Source organism: Dendrobium catenatum, unplaced genomic scaffold, assembly GCF_001605985.2.
Source record: "Dendrobium catenatum unplaced genomic scaffold, ASM160598v2 fragScaff_scaffold_1288, whole genome shotgun sequence".
Lineage (NCBI taxonomy): Eukaryota > Viridiplantae > Streptophyta > Magnoliopsida > Asparagales > Orchidaceae > Dendrobium > Dendrobium catenatum.
The window spans coordinates 512,619-530,303 of record NW_021319750.1 but is presented as its reverse complement, the minus strand read 5'-3'; the positions used below and the strand labels follow the sequence as shown (position 1 = coordinate 530,303).

The 17,685-nt window shown below is 32.2% G+C and overlaps 1 protein-coding gene across 1 annotated transcript; it reads right to left on the bottom strand.

Moving 5' to 3' along the window:
• Window positions 1–7,528: 7,528 nt before the first annotated feature.
• Window positions 7,529–16,810, bottom strand: LOC110092222 (polyadenylate-binding protein-interacting protein 9). The gene is made up of 10 exons (XM_020816679.2): window positions 16,220–16,810; window positions 15,858–15,968; window positions 15,682–15,726; window positions 9,683–9,755; window positions 9,481–9,593; window positions 9,296–9,355; window positions 8,799–8,846; window positions 8,638–8,706; window positions 7,980–8,041; window positions 7,529–7,892 (listed from the first exon to the last, which is right to left on the bottom strand). Exons 1-10 carry the CDS (start codon window positions 16,544–16,546, stop codon window positions 7,835–7,837), a joined length of 966 nt encoding a protein of 321 aa, XP_020672338.1. The 5' UTR covers window positions 16,547–16,810; the 3' UTR covers window positions 7,529–7,834.
• Window positions 16,811–17,685: the final 875 nt, after the last annotated feature.

Sequence of the window (17,685 nt, the reverse complement as noted above, 5' to 3'; positions counted from 1 at the left end):
TGGTTATTTATAATTTATTGAATCCCTTAATCAAATATGTAAGTATCCTCCTAAAAGGAATCAACTACCACATAAAGGGACCATAGATGATTTAGGATTTGTTAAAGGCTTTGAAATGTAATGTTATCCAAAAGAAAGTAAGCACTAAGTATAAAAGCCTCATTATTTAAGTGAGATTAATCATTTGATCTATTTGATTAAAAATAAATTTTAATCAAATAAAGTATAAATAAATAAAAAAATTAATTTACTTTTTTTTTAATGATTATAGGTGTTGATTGAAATTGATTAAGAAGGTTTGGTATTTTTCTAGATTTTATTTTGTTTATTATTAATTTTGAAAAATCAACCCTTTATGAAGGGTTAATTGCAATTAATTATTGTTTGAAGATCACTTAATGTCAAATGAGGGTGTATTAATCCTTAATGTGTGTAATGTCTGTCACTAAATTTGCTATGTTTAAGTTTGTTGGACAAGGTCCTTAATTATTATTTTTAATTATCACTAATATTGATAGGTTTAACAATCAATGTTTCATGTAATAGTTTTAAAATGTAATTATGATAAATTTTCAAGTTTAAATGTCAATTCATGACCTTTAATTTTGAAAAATCATTTATAAATAAATTAGAGCTCAGATGGTGTTGGGAAAATTATGGTAGATTAAAAATATGCTTAAAATCAAGCCTACTAAATTTTGGGCTTTTTGGATATATATTTAATAAATAATAAAATAAAAACTAAAATTATATTATTGAAATTATTTTTAAAATATTCATTTATTCAAGATAAAATTATTTTTATTTAATAGATATTTTAATTCTGAATCCATAGAGCTTTAAATCATCAAAAATGGATGTGAAATAAATTTTCTAAGATTATTTGAAGTTTAAAATAGATTTAATAGTTTAAAATAAATTTTATATTAATAATGATTTATGACCATTGATAGTCAATATCGCTATGGAGCCATTCAATATCTCGTATTTATGAATCAATGGCTATGATTCCTTCATATAGAGATCCAAGCAGCAAGGTGACCGTGCGGTTCCGATAAATAATGGAATGATGAGATCTGGGCCATTGATCACAAGATTAATGACTCAAATATTGTACTGTTCATGCATATTTAAATAAAGCCCTAATTATGATGAAATGATCAAACTAAAAAATGATTAAACCAATATTTATAAAATTTTGAATAGAGTTTTATAAGGAATAGATGAATGGTGGGGAGTGATTTTTATGGCTTAAGATGCATTATTTTATAGAGTTATTTAAATCCAAAGGTTTCAAACTTGGGTTAGCTCATTACCTTGATCCAATGAGTCTCAGAGGGTGTACTTCGGCTCAGTTTTCTTGTTGTAACTTCTAGAACATTTCTCCTAAAGAACTGGATGGTTATTTAATCTAGATTACAAGCTAATTACCTTGGATGGACTTTAAGCAAGTTTTGTTGGAGGTTCATTGCTGGTGATGGGCAATCAATGGTGACTCACTTGGGTAGTATTTAAGAGGGTATAAAGAGCTAAAAAAAATAAGATTTGGGTTGGAGGTAGAGAGAGAGTGTGTGTGTGCAATTGCTTGAATGAACATTATTTTTCTTTTGCCTAATTCAAAACCCTAATGACCAAATGGAAGACTATGATTATTTTGGAAGCTTATTAGGATGGCTGCCATGTGTCTAGGGTTGTTAGGGAGACATGGAGAAGGACCAATACAAGGATGATGACTTGGAAAGGTTGATTTCTCTTTACATGAGCACAACAAGTGACTTGTCATTTTTAGAGCTAATCAACGGCCTAGGATCTATTTAGGTGATGCTTAGGAAGGTTTTAGAAGGTAATTAAATAATTGAAAGGGTTTGCTTTAGAGGAAGATATCTTATACAAGGTAATTTAAGCATTTAAACACATATAGAGGTTTTTTTAATCATCTATTAGAGTGGTTATGAGTGTTTGAGAAATTTAATTTGATTGAGTACATTGAATATGGGTCAAGTTTGACCAATTATGGGTCTAGTTGGCCAAGTGAACTAGTGGTCGAGACAAGGTAATCAATCAGACTCAAATCACTAGGAGAGATAATCATAGGAATTTGATGAAGTTCAAAAATCATTTAGAGATTTGATTAGAAGTAAATGGTGTGCAGATGATCAATTGAGCTAGCCTAAGCTAGCTCAATTGAATTATCTTGGTCAATCACTAACTCAAAGAGCCAGTGAAGAGTGATTTGATGTATGAGGCTCCTTAGTGAAGAGATTTGAGTTATGATTGAGTCCAATGATGTCAGTGCATTAAGTTAGGCAATGCATTCAATGCACTGAGTCAATTGATTGTAATGCAGGGCTGCAAATGCAGGTGATTGCAATTCATAGTAAGTTGGCTATAAAAGTGATGATTGAAGTTTGATTGAAGGATTACTGTAGGTTTTAGGATTGTAATTGATTGATTGAAATTTGAAAGACTAGGGTGATTAAATATGTGATAACTTTAAGTATAAACTGGTTGATTGAAGTGAAGATTAAAGGTAAACATTGGTTGATTGACCAGAGGTTAGATTATTGCATAGAACTTAAAGCACTGATTATAGAGATCATTGAAGCTTGATTGAAAGCTAGATGACTAAAGTGTTGAATAAATGCTTGATTGATGGTTGGAGTATAATTGAATGCAGATTGATAGCTCGATGACTAATAGTTGGATGGTTGTCAAACATCATATTGATGATCAGTAGTATGTGTAATTGATGAGGACCTCATACAAAAATGAGGTCAATAAAGGAAAGACCTGATAACATTATCAAAAGTTTTTTTAAGCAGAAATTTGAGTTCATCCTACAAAATAGTCAACCAATAATATTTTTTCCTTTGCATAATCCAATTACATTCATACTTCAGAGCCTCAATAAGGCTCTACCAGATATGAAGAACCTAATCAAGCAAGTTTCTATCAAGAGAGTTAGTTTTTAGGTAGGAAAAGATAAACTTATGGTTCTCTTTGAGCATACAAATTTGGAAATGAATATCAAAGGAAAAATTCTAGTTTGCACCTTTTAGAGCTATCTTCACATTAAGAAGTTTATTGGATATAACAAATATACGATCCCCATTAACAGGAGTGCCCCAAGGATTTTACAAAATCTCAAAGAAGGTGTGACATGAAGACCAATAACCTTTATATATGAATCTTCTCATAATGTTGTATGAGAGTTGTTAGAGAAGAATTTGAGAATGGTTAGAAGTGTTAGGGACGAGGATTTTGTAGTGAGATGGAGGAAATGAACTTAACCGCTGAGAATTGTATGGGGAAGACCAAATAATGGGTTTATACAAATGTCGATTATACCAACTATAAGTAAGATCACAATGGGGAAGGTCAAATATTCCAACATTAAAGATCCAACAATATGGAGGAATGAGTAGGGCCATCTCTTATGTTTTCATCCATAGCTCTAATATAATTGAATTCACTCACAATGATCTAGGGCTCCATAACATAATGACAGATATCAATAAGAGCCAGCCAAAGAGCTTTTCTTTTAAGAGCACCATTAGTAGCATACACAAAAGTAATCATTATATTAGTAATGTAGGATATGATCAATTGTCCATGAATAAATTGAGGACCCATAGAGAGTTAAAAGTAATAGTTGCAACAATCCATTTACCCCAGAAACAAGTATGAGGAGAGGCTTGGAAGTTATTACAACTACCATCAATAGGAAAGAAATTCAATTTCCCAGAGTTGATGACCCATTAATGTTATCGGTATTGTGCTTAGTCTCAATCAAGCAAAAAACATTAATATGAAGGTCTTTAACCATGTTTCTATAATCCCTTACACAAGCATCGCCATTTAACTCACATAACATCCATGTAAGAATGTTGGGAAATAACATTGATTAATAATTTTTTGAGGCATTTTGGGGACCCCCCTTTTGTCTTACTTAATTTTCTACCTTTCAAAACATTGAAGCTAGAAGCGATGAGTCTTTGGATACCATTTGTAATAACCCAAAATTTAATCCAATCAAATATTTTTTTTAGGAGTCATTATAAGTCAAATTTGAAAATTATCTTTTCCATAAGATAAATATTACTGTATTTTATCTATAATTTTTTTTTTATAATTTTTGGGTACTAGTGTTAATTCTTAAGAAATAAACACTTATTGATATAAGTGGGGATTTTAGGACCGTCAGGTGTCCATTTTGCATACCAACTTTATTATAATTTTTTAAATAAAATGGGCTATTTTATAAAATTTATACTTAAAATTGATAAAATTAGATAATTATATTAGTATTATAATATTATTTTAATATAAAATTCCTAATCCATTATCAGATTTTATTAAAACACAATTTCTATGATATCTCATTTGAAGAGAGAAGTGAAAATAAAATTAGATATAAATTTGAAGAGAGAAAAAGAGAACCCAGATTTAGATGCCCCTAAAGCAATTTTTATCAGTTGATTCTATTGGTAGATTTAGTCGTCTCGCTATAAAGAACCATTATCCTATTTTTTATTTCAATAATTTGATATATTTTTTTTAGATTTTTTCTATCAATTTTATATTTTTGTTACCCAAAAATAAGGATAATTTTGTATTAATAAAATATCTACTACATAACTTTTAGTATGTGATAGATGTCGTAAATATGAATATTTTGACAAAAATATATTAATATTTTACCTGCATTTGTATATTTTGGGAAAAATATCCTAATTTTGATTATTTTGTATAAATTTAAAAAATTGTGAAATAATTATTAAAATTATTTTATATGCTTATATGACATGCATAATTAATATAATTTGATCATTGTCAACATATATGTGAAAAAGAGCTCATTGCATTTTCTTATAAATTTCATTAATTTTTATTCATGTATAAATTTTACACGCATTAAGATGACACATTGAACTAAAAGCTGAGTGTCTTATTATATGTTTATTTTATTATATATGCAATGAAATGTATGTAAGAAAAGCTGGCCATATATAATTGATTGATTCAAGTTAGCTAAAGACATAATACAATGTACAAGAGGATGAGCCAACGGACTTTACTTTAAAATAATAGCATAACAAGGGAGGCATAAGGAGATAGATTGATATGATATGATACAACGACGTGTAAAAAGTGACGATTTTTTATATGAAAGCCACTTGGCCTAAATAACTTGTGAGTGAGACTAATTCCAGAAGGATTGGCCTACAGGAGTGGATACAAAAAAAATATCATAGATAGTAGGATGCCTATTCTTTCTTATAGTACTTTTATATGCATATGATAGAAATATATATGATAAATTGCATTTAAGCTATGACTGATATAAATATTTAATAAGACTGATAAAATTGATACAAAGATATTTGATATAGAGGAATCACATGATTTACATGATATATATGCATAACATAGACAATGTACGACATGCATTCAACTATAAAATGTATACAAATTTCTTGAACCAATCGTTCTTAGTAAATGGTATAGAAATGATACAGTTTACTGGCGTCATATATACGTTCACATGGTTACTAATCATTGCTCTAGTTGTACATATGCTTATTGATCATATGACCTATTACTGCTTCATTGGTTATTACATACTTTTATACTTATATGTTCATACTAATAGTGATTGAATGATTACATACATATTATTCATATTGCCTAGCAATTATTTCAATTGTAGGTTTTAATAACCTATTAGGCTACTAGCTCACTCTTTAATTTATATATTTCTCAACAATGGGTCATGATCCAATGAAGTGAGAATAGATATGAGATTTAGGTTTTATTTTACTTTTACATTTCATTTAGTTTTATTCTTTTGTAGTTAAGAGCTAAAATATAGATTAATGAATGAATGGATTGAGCTCTTGACTATTGTATATGAATTTTGAGTAATAAATATAGAATTATATTTTGATGTATATAAATTTTAATTGCTTTCACTAAATTGATTTATATTGATAGATTCATAGAATCTCTGGTTGGTTAATGAAGAGATGAAAATAGGAAATTCTTCCAAAAATTTAATCTTAGGGCATTACACCATGGTTGTGAAAAAAAAAGGATTGAGTGTTGTCTTGATGAGGACTAATAAGAAGTCAAGGGTTTGTGTTGTGTTTTTCATAGTGTGCAAGAGAGTTGGTAGCAGAGCTAGATTCATGGGTATGAACCTCAGTCAAATGGTTAGCCTTATCCATAGAGCCATCTGGAAAATTGTGAACCCTAAGAAGAAGGTTTATTCTTGCAAGGTTGAAAGAATTAGCAGAGGCAGAGTCGAATGTAGTGATATTAAGGTCTTGATTTCTGGTGTGATTTAAGGGGTTGGGGGGTACAGGATTATGATATGTGGGTTTATATTAATGAAGGAGTATTTATTATTATTCAATGGATGATGATTACGACATCTCCCCCTATGCAAACACATCCTATTAAGAGGGGTCTTCATATAGTTGATGAATTTATGGCAAGGAGTATTATCATGAGCAAAGTTATCACAAGTTGTATAGGCATATGGTTTCCATTCATATATGATAGGGGAACATATATCTTTGTTCTATATATTAATATGAATCTCATTAAGTAGAATAGTCGTAGTAGAGATTTGGATACTAACATGAGCAAAGGTGAGATATCAAAGGATCAACAATCAAGGGGTTAGCGATATCGTGATTTTAGATATACTTGCCTCTAACCAATAACAAAGGAGCAAGTTAGGGATCCTAAACCATATTGTAAAGTCCTTGAAATCTTCCTTGAATGGGAGTGAAATCTGAAGATCATCTTTTAAAATTGAAAGACCTCCCATTAAGGAATCAAGGCCCACCATTGATCACTATTTCCAAGTCTTCAATACAAGGAAATTTAAAGAGAAAAAGCCATCTAAGAGAAAAAAAAGCTCGAAAGACCCCCTTCAATATCCACATCTTTTTCAAGCAAGTAGGATGTTATCATAGGACAAATGTTTGCCGGTCCCATATCTCACCAAAGCAAAGAAATCAAGCTCGAGAGCCTTCTTCGATTTGGTCACCTAAGAAGCAAATCTTACCTTCATTTCAGGGGATAAAATACAATACAAACTTCACCGCAAGGGAGGTATGAGAAGGAAGAGAAACCATGGAAGAAGGATTTATTGATCAGGGAGAAGTAGGGAAAAGGAAGTGGCTTGAGGATGCCCTAACCTTAGCAGAGATCAACTTATAGGTTAAAAACTTTGACACTTTGATGCAAGATTTTATGTCATCATACACTTTTTTCATTAAAAAAATTCTATCAAAACTTTTAAATATGCTCTAAGATTAACATAAGACAGATAATTAATATTACACAGTTTAAAACAGTTGTAAGATCTTTGAATCCCATCTTGACCAATTTTTAATCATATATGCTGACACAATTTATTTTCCTTAATATTTACCCAAAACAATTGAAATATAGTGCAAGCACAAAGCAAACATCAAAGAATATTTAGAAAGCTGAAAAACTGTGAAGGAATCTGAAAGATTGAAAGCCAATTGAATTACTGGAAGAAACCACCAAAAATAATCATGATTGGCACAAACGTCAAAACATGGAACTGCTAAGTAATTAGCTTAATTCCATCAAAGGTTTTAGACACCTTAATGTCTGATGTCTGACATACAAAATGACAAATAAAAGAAAGATAGGTTATGAGAAAAATCTGTGTTCAAAAAATAAAAGCTTAACGACAGGAAGAACATGTTCCCAAGACAAAAAAAGAAGTTAATTTTAGGCATTTGAGATAATAATTCAATAGCTCTCCAGTTCTCAAATATGCCCAGGTTAATTACTGTGATGCTGCTTTAGGGATACGAGGCCTCACTGGTGTCTTTGATGGACTAATCCTGAGGTAAGGGGGAAAAAATCATCATATTTTTCATTAAATATATAGAGATTTGATAAGTTTTATTGATGAGTAGTTAAGAACATACCTAACTGGAAGAGATCCAAGCACCATACCACTACAGTTCAAAGCTAGAATGGCACTCTCAGCCTGGAAAGAAAAATAAAAGATCCAAAATTAAAAAAATGTATTAAAAGAACTAATAATTCAGGGAGAGAATGGTAATAAGATCAGATTTTTGTCTCAAAATAATAGTCAAAGTATAATTAAAATCATTAGAACAGATTTTAACAAAGCAGGTTTTTCACTTTAGATGTTAGAAGTAGTGAAGAGATGAACTCAACATTACCTCAGAATGATATAATAATGCCTACATATGATAATAAGAAAGCCATAATTGTATCAATTGATAAAAGCTCAACTTAGGCTTTGTTTGGGACGGCTTTTTTTCTATTTCTTAAAGCAGCTTTTTAGTAAAAGTTCATAATTTTTCTACTAGAAAGTTGCTTTAAGAAGCAATAAGAAAGTTGTCCCAAATGAAGCCTTAGACTTCATTTGGGATGGCCTTCTTACTGCTGCTTTAAGCAGCATTTAACATAAAAATTTTAATTTTTATACTAAAAAACTGTTTTAAAAAACAGTAAAAAAGTCATCCCAAACGAAACCTTAATCAAAGTTTTTCTTCTTGATAAGGTTCATCCATAATCCAACCAACATAGAGAAACAGGAATAGATTTGGAAATCACCTGAGCAAATTCAACAAATGCTATCCGTGTTGAATGCAAGCTGTCCCCAAGAAGTCTCAGACGGGAAACCTGCATAAGACAAATATAACTTAGTCCCAGACTTTACAAACAACAATTTGGAATTCAATAAAAATAAGCAGACCGGAGAAATATTTTCTGACCTCTCCACATATTTGTTCAAAGAAATGTTTTACTTCAGATTGAGAAACCTGCAGAAGAAGATGCATGCTTGAAATATTAGTCCAAAATCTGGCTATCAGGTAAAGCGTACAATTTTTCAGAGTCATGAATATCAACTTTATTAGATTTAAATGAGAATTTGACTTTTAATAGGACACAATGGAGAAAAAGGATTCATGTAGCCGACCCCACGTAGTGGGATAAAGGCTTGATGTTGTTGTTGTTGTTGTATGAATATCAATCATGACAATGCAAAAATTTATAATGATGCCATAGTTAGATCTATGACGAGAAGCATCGTTAAATTAAGGCTTCATTTGGAACGATTTTATTATTACTTCTTAAAGCAGCTTTCTAGTACAACAAATTAAATTTTTGTTATAAAAAGCTACTTTAAGAAGCAATAAAAAAGTCACCCCAAACGAACCTTAAGATAATATATGCATTTTGATATTTTAAAGAAAATTTGCGCTCTCACCTTCCGATCAATATTTGTACTGTACACCGTTCTCACAACCATTTCTCTTTCATCAGTGGACTGCAACAATTTCAGCTATAAGAAATTATTCTAGAAAATTGAGGGTATAACTGCAACACTTTCAGCTATAATTCAGACATCCTAAGGTGCACAGAAACAATAATATATGGAGCGAAGTTCTGTACCCGTGGTAGGAATTTAGGATTCACAGGAAAAATTGCAGTCTTTGATGGTAGAACTCTGACAAGGTAGGAACCTAGCATGGCCCCTCCAAGACTGAGAGCTGCCCTTGCACCCTCTATGAATAAAATAGAAGAAACATTACGAAAGAGAAAAGAATACCACAAATCATCAGTATTGCTCTAACAAAAGCTTATTAGAGCTTACCATCATCGTCAAATTCTATAAATGCGAATCGAAGAGTTGAGTGAGGATCGCCACAAACCCGACAGTCAACAACCTTCAACATAAGAATTTCAAAACAATAAGAGGTAAAAAAAAAGGCTGTGCGACTAAGGCTCCATTTGGGACGGCTTTTTTGTTGCTTCTTAAAACAACATTTTAGTTTACAAATTTTAGCTTTTAAGAAGCAACAAAAAATCCATCCCAAACGAAGCCTAAAACTATAATAAAATGATACAAAGCGCTAAATCTCGAAAGAATATATATCTCATCTAGAGCTACATAACTATGAATGAAAGGCTATGACAACGTTGAGGATGGTGCGATTCTGCTTGATTGAATCAAAGCATATATTTACAATATCAATTTTCATACGTTAAATCAACTCAAGAATGTTGGAAGGTAAATTTACCACAAATCACCCGCAAGTTCTTTTACGTCATATAGAAATGCGACAGTACAATATTAGATTTCTGATACATATCATAGTAGAATTACTATCACATCTCAAATAATTTTAATCTATTTAATGTGTGATCTAGTATACACAAAGTCAAACTTTATAGACTGTTTGGTTATTTCCAAGGGCTACAGTAGGTGCAATTCTTTTTTTAGAGTCAACATCGTGCAAAATCTCCCTTGAAAACGGTTAGGCCAGCCCTAGGGACAGCTGAACCGCTCCAACTTGGACCGATTTTTTGCTACAGGAGGCGGGGGCAGAACCAAGGGGAAGAAAGAGAGAGGCCGGTTGGAAGAAATGGGGCCCACAACTTAATTAAACTTTACTTTGAGAGGGGAAATTTGAATTAGGGGCTATCTAGGGATTTTGTAATTGTCCTCTTTGTTTTAGTTAGTTCCCTTGGGAGGATTAGGGTTTGAGCTTGAATTGGAAGAGAGATTTGATATCTAGGGTTTGTTCTTTTGGGCTCTAGGCTTTGCTAGAAATTTGGAGAGTTGTTTCTTCCTCTCGAGTTGAAGAAACTTGTATCTTATATTGGTTTTCTTGTTCGTGGATTGAATAGAAGAAGTTTCCTTGTGTTTTCTTTCCAATTTTCTGAAATTTCTGCATCGCATTGTTTATTTCTCTCTGAAATCAGCAGATTTCTCACTGTTTTCACCAATTATTGTTAGGCTTACTTGCGAACTCAAGTACTTCCCTTAGGGTTACTTGGAAACTCAAGTATTTCCTATTAAAAACCACTTGAGATTTTCCTTAATTGCTGAACGGTAAAAACTGATAAGTTCATTAACATATCAGGAACACCTAAAAGCTAAGAGTAACCCTTCTTGCATTATGAGTGCCAGCCACGAGGCATATAATGTGAGTGAACGGCAAGAAAATAAATATCATGCATCGCAACAATTAACTGGTCATCCATGGATTGTTATGGACTAAAACAATCATTAATATCAGGTCAACACCATCTGGAATCCCGATTACTTTCTATACATCAAATTATTACAACTTAACAACAGCATTAGAAAACACTGATTGATGCCCAGCCCATGTGCTAGCTTACTATATCAACTTTATTAAAGGAAATCCACTATTTAAGCATGCACAGCAATGTAGAACAAAATTCTTTTCAAAATGAGGAAATTTTATGCCAACTGAAATTATCTTCGACTTTAGTCATCAAAATTGTAATTGGCATAACATCTTATGTTTCAAGAAGTATGAAATTCCACTTTCTAGGTGTAACAGATTCATCATGGAAGCACTGGTAATTGAAGAATAAAATGGAAGTAACATTTAGAGAATAACTTGTACAATTAACCTCTAGTCTTTTTTTTTTTAAAGTATAAAGAGCATATCAAACAAAAAATTGAACTCTATGTTGATAAAAAAATTACCAGGATAGGAACTTAAATACATAACTTTATAAAAAGCTATTCAAGCACAATGTTTGGTGCTTCAGATCAGCCACCACCATTGATAAGATTCAAAAATTAATCTAATGTTCAACTTATAGTTGGCTATCTGTATTTATAGTTGTTAAGACAAGTGAGACATTAAATTTAATCCCACAAGAGAAAAGTTAAAAAACATTGTGTAAAAATACCAAGTGATTGGCTCTCAACTATGGGATTAATTTTAAGGTTGAAAATGGATTTGACTACTCGTATATTCAGCCAAACCTAACGCATCGTAGAAAAGTATATAGTTTAGCCAAAATTGCGTGGTTCATGTGGTTGGTGACAGCCATATTCTTTGGTGAGTTCTATAATATGAATGAGCCAAGTTCAAGAGAAGTTAAACTTCTACAGTACCTCAAAGTGTTTGAGTGAGGTCTTGGTGCAAGATTTAGGAACCCTTTGTACCATCAATTCATGGGCTTGATCTTCAAGCTGTTTGATGGCTTCATTATAAAAAATTATTATTAGAATGAGATTTTTTGACAATCAACGACCATGAAGTTTGATATTGAGATGGATGAAGGTTCTATACTTAGAGAACTAATATTCTCAAGATGATCCAATTGGTTTTGGCAAAAGTTTTGGTGGAATCAATCAAGGACTTGTTGTTGTTCTTGTTAGAGCATTGCATCATAAGGAAGCAAAAAGATTTTGGTTTCCTAGCTAGTTATGGAATAATATTAGCAATCATATGATGGGAGGACTTCTAGTTGTGATTAGACGGATCATTTTTGCATAAATCTTTACTAATGTTGATACATACCATTACAATGATTAAGGGGATGAAACCAATTTAAATGTACATAAGAATTTGTGGCAAGCGTACTCTTGCTATTGATAGATCCATCTTTGTTTGCAAAATATTTTTTAAAGGCCCCTGCATGTGTTAACATGCTGAGTTGCTAAGCCCTTTAAGGCTTCTATATAACTTAAAAGTGCTTGGCTTGGGAGGAGATATAGAGGAGATAGAGTTTTTTCCAAAATCTGGAGTGAAGGGAGAAATTTGTTGCACATGGTTAATGCAAATTTTCCATATGACCCATTAGGTCTTCTAGCCTTTTTTTGGGCAAGTTTCACATAATTTAGGATTCACAATCTCTCAATTTTGAGATGTTCGACCTGCAACCTTACTTTCTTGGATGTGTGGGATAACTTCCTCATAACCTCATGAGAAGTACTATGGTTGGATATTTTTTATATAATGCCAAGGTTCCTATTGGGTTTCTCGGGAAAAAATCAATTAATAGAGGATGCCACACAATACTCTATTGATGTAAGGTTTCATGTAATCATGGAGAACTCAATCCTTCCTCACGGACGTCCGTCTTAGTGGCTAGGGTTTCATTGGAAGATATTGGAGATTCTATTGGTGTAGATTTGAGGAAGACTGTATGTGAGGTAACTTTATGAGAGATTAATTGCAAAGCTTCTTTGTTTGTGTGGAGTACTGGAGTGTACTTGGATTTTGAAAAGAGTTATTGAGTCTTCATTTAATTTGAACATCATGATCATGGATGTTTTGTTAGCGTATTGGATTCTCTCTCCCCTCCTATGGAAGTAGATTTAGTTGAAGTCGAGGAACATAAATCTTAGAGGCTTACGTGATTGTTTCCAACTAGTTTGATTTACTTTGTGGCACATTAATCTCAATCTTGGTAATGCTTCCACTTTGAGTCCTTATATCTCTTATTACAGCAATACATTTGTTCTCTAGAGACCTACCAAATTTATGAAGCTTCTATCATTGTAGGTATTGGTAGAGATTTATGCACGCAACCATCAACATAACACATATTTTTGTGTTTGGAACTTTGATTTTTTAGGTCATAACCTATAAGCTAAAAATTGCGCTAATACCTTGCCATCAGAAGCTATTGTCTCATACTTCCAAAAGCAGTACTTGTAGAAATTTTGACCTGTCTATCCTCATAGGGCTTTTTGTTGCCTTTTATGTAACAATCACCAGCTATGCCATTTAATGTACTGCCCAGGCCATGTTCATCTAGATTAGTTCTTATTTATGGAAAGTTGCCGTATCAAGAGTTCAGCAGATGCTTTAAAGAATCTGTTTCTTAAGATATTTTAAGAGAATAGCCAACAACTATGCTGAATGATTAGTTTTAGCGCCTATCACAGCTGCACCATTCCTATAGCAAGGAAGAGAAGAGGTGGCTGAAGCAAAATGCGGAGCATCATCATTCTCATAGTAAATGTTGTGGATCAGCGACTAGTTCAAAAAATCATAATCATCCCCGCCAACAATGATAAAAGAAATCGATTTAATGTATAAGAGAAATGGTAACTTAAATACAAATTCCATGCCCAATAAACAACCAACATCTCAATTTTCTATTTGAAGTGATGAATCAGTCCTGGGATATCAATTTTGAATCCTTAAACCGTTGAGAAGATAAAAATTTGTGAACAAGGCATACAAAATTTCATGCATTAAGCATAACAAACCTGACTTATACTTTTTTATCCAATTCATCAGTGCCAGAACCAACATTGAGACTATGGATTTTTATTAATTAAAGTAAAAAACACGTTCCTTGCCTAACATGATCATGACTACACTAGATTTACCTTTTCCATCATTTAGGATCAATAGCTACCATATTTTTTGTTTGCTTTTACTCGCTTCACTGTACAATCAGCCGCTAAACTAGTTAGTGGCAAATGGAATAAGATTTAAAATTTTTGACAAATTGATTGAAGCCAATCAGTAATAATTATCTATACTCTTGAGTCTAACAACCATTTTTCTAATAGGCGTTATATGTTACCAAACAAGTACATTTTTTTAGTTAAAACCAAGTTAGTTCGTAGCAAAAGCAATAAGATCTAAAATTTTTGACAAATTGATCGAAGCAAATCAGTAATAATTACCTATACTATTGAGTCTAACATCCATTTTTCTAATAGGCATCATATGTTACCAAACAAGTAATTTTTTTTAGTAAAAACTAGAGGCTAGAATCAAGTACAAGAAGCAAATAGCAATATAGTTAAATTTTTACACAAATATATACTTCACATAAATACAAAAAAGATATTTTAGGGCAAATCTGTCAATGCCGGCACTCTGTAACATATTTAGATATACTACTAAGTTCTACAGTACTAAAACAGAAATAGGAATGTTTATTAATGAAAACAAATATGTTTAAGTATAACTTTAACTGGAATTCTGATTTAAAATGAAATCATAATCACTGAATCCCTCAGTAATAGAACAAAATTTTAAACTTGAAGAAAATCTAAAACATAAAAATGAATTATGTCCATTATTTTTTGGTCTAGACGAATGTCAATTACAATAGGACCCGTCGAAAGGTTGGTAAATAGATCTTTAAATTGCAAATAGGCTCAAGGGTTATTTTTATGATGACAATTTAACTGTGTGATAAAGAATAAGTATTAGAAGGAAAAAAAGTAAATCTTGAGTGTAAAAAGGATATGTTTAAGGAAGTAGAGAAAGAGGTGGATAACCCAATGACAGAGAAGAGCATGACTGCTGATGAAAATTAAATAGACAGATTGTTCCTAGGCTATAAGCCTATTCAGTTTAACTAATAAGTTATTTAAACCCATTTATGGGTACTTTTTAGAAGATGATCAATCAGGGAAGCTTTTAGAACATACAATGTAGGAGATCTTTAAAAAGTATTACACTGCACAACATAGTTCAATGAAATAATAACTAAACTATCCTATTCAAAAGTATTCCGCTTGATTTAAATAAGTTAATTAACTAAGAAAATTATTTGTTCTTTAGCGTCTCACTTTGCTCAAGTGAGCACGTAGTGCATTGCTCGCAATGCATCAGGCACCCATATTTGCTCGATCCCCATAAATACTTTTAAAAGCACTGTTTTTAATGCAATCAATTCTTTAATATGAAAAGTAGCATCATGGTTAGATCATTTTATCACTAAAGCAATATGTCTGAAGTAAACAATGCCTGAAAATAACATCATAAAATCTACAAAAGGAAATCTAAAGATGGCACTCAATTAGCATAAGTTATACAATGTGATTATGTAAGTTGAAGTTTGAGAACTTACTTGACCACAGCTACTGAATAATTCAGCTAGATGCTCTTCTGTTATCTGATCAATGCACCACGGAAAATCAATTGCGGTGTAACTCAGTAAGTAAAAGGCATCAACTGATGCGAAAAACATGAAAAAACAAGCAAAAATAAAATAAAATAAAATAAGCGCAATCTTTGATGGCTCACATGATGATCAATATCAGAAACATATACAGTTCGCCTAATGCTTTCCTCCCGTTCAGCTCTTTTCAACCTGTCATTCATCCTCTTCCTCCCTTGGTTATAGCCATTTGTCCTCTGTTAAAATAACAAAATATTGAAATCAGAAGCCGAGAGAAGTGTTGAGGTTATAATAAACCACTACTAAATATACTTATAAACAAAAGAATCCAAGAAAAAAACAGAAGGCTAAATATAAAATTGGACAGCTAATCACAGATCACACCAAACTTCCATAAAATGTTTGATTTATCATAAATCAAATTCTTTAATTGATATATCACTATGATAAAAGTGGGGGCAGGCAGATATAAAGAAATTAACCGTACCCTCCGATTCAGCAACTGATTGTTTGAAGATACATCACTACAAGAATCCTTATTACCATTCCCGTTCTCGGGCACATTAATTCTGTTATAACAATCGGTAGAGCCCACGAAAACCGGGGCATCTGCGGAGAGGCGGCCATCCAATTTGGTCCCCGTTGCAGCGTAAGATGAAGGGAAAAACTCCTTCGCCAGTGGATTCAATTTCGAGAGAAGATCCACCAGCTTCCTCACATCACTCCGATATTCCGTTTCCTGATTGCAAGCCGTGGGCTGGCAATGGATGAACTGATTCTCAGAGCTGATCCCGTTCGCAGCCACCGCAGCCATCTGCAACTATTCCCTACTTCTCTCACAAGAACCCCAGCAATTCAGCCTCTCGGCTCGATTTGGAAGGAACACTGGAGAATTTCAGAGAATGGAAATCGCTTTTCTCCTTCCGCTCCCAAATCCCCTCGTCTCCGCTTCTCAGTTCCTATGGCCTTTTGGAAATTCCGAGCCCTTTGCCTTGACGGTTTTATATGCCAGATGGGAACTGATGCATTGAGCATAAAGAGAGAGAAAGAGGGAGAGAACGGAAAGAATGGGCTGAATCGATATGCGTTCGTTCATTATATTAAATGGGAATAAATCAATCGCAAATCCTAAGATTATATTCTCTCTCTAAGTTGAGAATTTTTTTAACAAATTATTAAACATTCTTATTATTATTTTTTTATTTATCTATGATTATTAATATAGATATGAGGATGCTCTCATGGATGAGTACTTTTAGTCTTAAAGATAGAATACGAAATACGTTAAAAGGATGGAGTAGCTCTGTAGAAGATAAAATTAGAAAGAGTCACCTTAAGATGTTTTGGTAACATAAAATGGTGGTCTTCTGATTGCTCAATTATTATGTGCAGATGTCAAATGTCATCCGGAGATCAATCAGAATGCGCCACATCACCCCCTTGCTCGATATCGCGGCTCAGCACTACTCGGTACCGCTGTCGTGATGCATTATAATTGGTCTCCGGACGGCGTTCAACGTCCAGCCTCCACACAGAATAATTTCTCTTCGATGTATTAGATTTGACTTATATTAAGAAAGATAGAGATATATCTAAAAAGATTTGATTAGAAAATATCAGAAATGACCTTTTTTTGTTAGATTGATATGAGACTTTGACTCTTAACATAGCATAATGAAATTGAGGTTTTCATTGGCATAAGGACAGTGCTTCCAAAAAAAAAAAGATTAATGTAGCCAACCCCACATACTAGGATGAAGAATTGTTGTTGTTGTATGATTATTATCATATACTTTATGTTAATTAAATATAATAGAAATATAGCATCTTAATTTTTTATTAATTATCATTTCTAACAAATATTTTAATTATTTTAAAATTTATTCTTAATAAAATTAGGTCAAAATTTCTAGTCCAATTTTTTTCCAAAATTATATATATATATATACATAA

Bases quoted from the DNA above. Each gene is read 5' to 3' on its own strand.
- LOC110092222 (XM_020816679.2), bottom strand. From the start codon at position 16,546: ATGGCTGCGGTGGCTGCGAACGGGATCAGCTCTGAGAATCAGTTCATC. The intron at 9,756-15,681 runs GTAAGTTCTCAA...CTTATGTTGAAG, and splicing joins TATTCAGTAGCTGTGGTCAA to GTTGTTGACTGTCGGGTTTG. The intron at 8,847-9,295 runs GTGAGAGCGCAA...CTTCTTCTGCAG, and splicing joins GTACAAATATTGATCGGAAG to GTTTCTCAATCTGAAGTAAA.